General features: G+C 36.4%; 1 protein-coding gene across 1 annotated transcript; it reads right to left on the bottom strand.

The window, feature by feature from the left end:
• Positions 1–259: 259 nt before the first annotated feature.
• Positions 260–1,729, bottom strand: LOC145003217 (uncharacterized). Its single transcript, XM_078962344.1, has one exon. It carries the CDS (start codon positions 1,647–1,649, stop codon positions 522–524), a length of 1,128 nt encoding a protein of 375 aa, XP_078818470.1. The 5' UTR covers positions 1,650–1,729; the 3' UTR covers positions 260–521.
• Between the last annotated feature and the right edge of the window lie 1,098 nt (positions 1,730–2,827).

Raw genomic sequence — 2,827 nt, 5'->3', positions numbered from 1 at the left:
TCTATAAAGAAATCTTTATATTGAACCCTTTTATTATGTAATGATTAATTTTATCTAAAGTAAAATATAAAATAATCATGAACAGTCCTTTAAAAATATAAAAAATTAGAGTAATTAATAGGATTCAATTTTTATAATGATTAGTTTATTTTAGGAAAAAAAATTAGAGTAATTATTAAGAAGATCTTTAAGAATATAAAAAGGATCTAAATAGTTGGACTTAAAAAAAATATAAAAGATGATTGCTCAGTACTAAAAATACAAAAAATCCATGCATATATTTCAACTAAGTATCTGCTTTTACAACTTTTTATTGACAAATTAGCAACAAAGTCGAACATCGAAAAAATATACAGAAAAAGAATTCCACATAGCTGTGATAGCAACATATTATAAAACTATCAAGCCTTAATGGTAACCAACGAAATCAAGATAAAAAAAATATCTCAATTTTGAAAAATAATCCCAATTATAAAAATTAAAAAAAAAAAAATTTAAAAAAAAAAAAAAAATGAATGAGCTCAACTTTTCCAAGCGTAAACAAGCAACGAAAAACCAGAAGGGCCTTTTAGTTCATTCTCCTCCACACTTTCCCACTCCATCACCGATCCACATCCCGACGACGCCGACGACAACGACGACGAGGATGAACTTCCGGCCGCCGTCCTCAACATCCCTTTCTTCATCTTCCTTTTTTCGAGCCCAAAACCCAACCCTGATCCAAATCCCATCAGACCAGATCCAGATGCATTTAATCGAGCCAAGTATTTGTCATCTTCATGGTAATCGAATCCAGATTTTTCAAATCTAAACATGAACAATGCATATCCATCGTCTACTTCTTCTTCGAATAGCCAATTGTACACATCCCAGGAAATTTGAATATGAACTCCATCCATTTCTACTCGTTCGTTCCCTCTGAATTTCCAATTCAAATGTTTTACTACCAATACCCTTTTGTTATCGACAGAAAAGCATAATCTGGAGTCGTCACCACCGGCGATTCGTGTACAGTCTATGGTTATGTCTCTAGTTTTCCCCCGGAAAGTCGCTTTGGTGTTGTATTTTTTGTTGGCGATGCCGTAAACATGCTCTCGTCGGAGAATGGTGATCTGGGTTTTATCAGGGTTTGTGGATTTGACTTTGGAGTAGGCATGTTTTGTGGAGTCTCCGACGAGGAGTGCCATTTGGCCGGAGAATATGGCGGCTATGTAGAACCCTGAAATGGGTTCGGGACCCGATCCGAATTTGGCACGTGAGAGATCGTAGTAGATATGGAGGACGTCGTTGGGGTTTGAGGGGATTGAGATCTTTTTGGAGCCATATTTGTTCCAGAAAATGAAAGGTTTAATTTGGAGGTGGAAGGAAGAGGTGGAAGTGGAAGTGGTTGTGATATCGTCATCGGAGGTGGTGGGAGCGGTGGAGAACGGGAGGAGATGGATGTAGAGGGAACGGCCAAAGAGTGTCCTGGACCAAGTGACAGCGAAGACACCGATGTGAGTGTGGTAGAGGGTGGTGGTGAGGTTGGGTTTGGAAGGTAGATGTGGTGGTTCTGGTGGTGGTGGTGCTGCTGCTGCTGTGGAGTGGTGGAGAGGGGTGCGGCGATGGGCGGTGATCGGAGATGAAGAGGAACGTTTATGTGATGACATGATTAATGGGCATTTATTTAGATGATTGGGAGAAATAAATGGTGGAAAGATTTGGATTTATAAAGGAGGTGGGGTGCGTACCAACATAGACGTGTAATATATGGTAAAAGGAGTTGGCAATCATGGGTTGGGTTGTTCTTAAGGCAATTTGGCAATTAAAAACAGAAAAAGAGTAGAATTATTATAAAAGTAAATATGGAAAAAAAAATGTTATTTTGAATCTTATTTTTGTATCTTTCTGTTGATGAAAGGGTAGGATGAGAATACCATAGACTAGACTATGTTTCTGACATTCCTTTTTACAAAAACATTATTGGTATATGTTATATATGGTAATAACGTAAAGATAGTAAACTTTACCTCTTACTCTTAACGTACGAACCCATTAAAAATTCATATCAAAGAGCATTATCATTATGTTAACGTACGACGTTATACACTTGACCTTTTAGCTTCCCATTGTGGAAACATAGAATAATTTTGGCAAAACTCATCTATACTTGTAGCTTTTGTTTCTGTAAAAATGTTTAAGAAAATAGTTGGAATATCAATAAAATCGATCTCTTTTGACCCTCATATGATGGAAGGAAGCTACGTGAGGGGCTATTCCCGGTTGGCATCGGGAGGCCGCCATTGGGGATGAAACTTCTCGGTGGAGCTGTTACCAGAGATGCTAGTTTCTAGGGATGAGCAAAAACCGAACCGAAAAACCGAAAAAAACCGAAACCGAAAAACCGAAACCAAAGCAATAACCGACGGTTTAGGTTTGAATTTTACAAAAACCGAAAAATAATGGTTTGGTTCGGTTTTGACATATAAAACCGCCCATAAAAACCGAACCGACCCATATATGCATTATTTCTATTATGATTTAAACTTTTAGTTTTAGACTTTAGACTTTATCTTTTTACTAATTTATGTTTATTTTCAACAAACAGTTAATGGTGTTAAACTTTGATCTTTTGAACATTTTTATGCTTTTATAATACTAGAATTCGTACTCTTTATTTTAGTATATTTAAAGTAGATATAATACTATTTATCGCAGTGTATTTTCACTAGGTTTGAACGCAAAAACTAGAAGAAGAAAAAAAAAAAAAAAAAAAAAAAGGAGCTCATAAACCCACGGTTTAAAACCGAAAACCCATAAACCCAACCCGGAAAACCGAAAAACCAAC

The sequence above is a fragment of the Lactuca saligna genome, chromosome 6 (assembly GCF_052625555.1).
Source record: "Lactuca saligna cultivar CGN05327 chromosome 6, ASM5262555v1, whole genome shotgun sequence".
Taxonomy (NCBI): Eukaryota; Viridiplantae; Streptophyta; class Magnoliopsida; order Asterales; family Asteraceae; genus Lactuca; species Lactuca saligna.
Note: the sequence above shows the minus strand (reverse complement) of the source record. Positions and strands in the feature narration are given on the sequence as shown.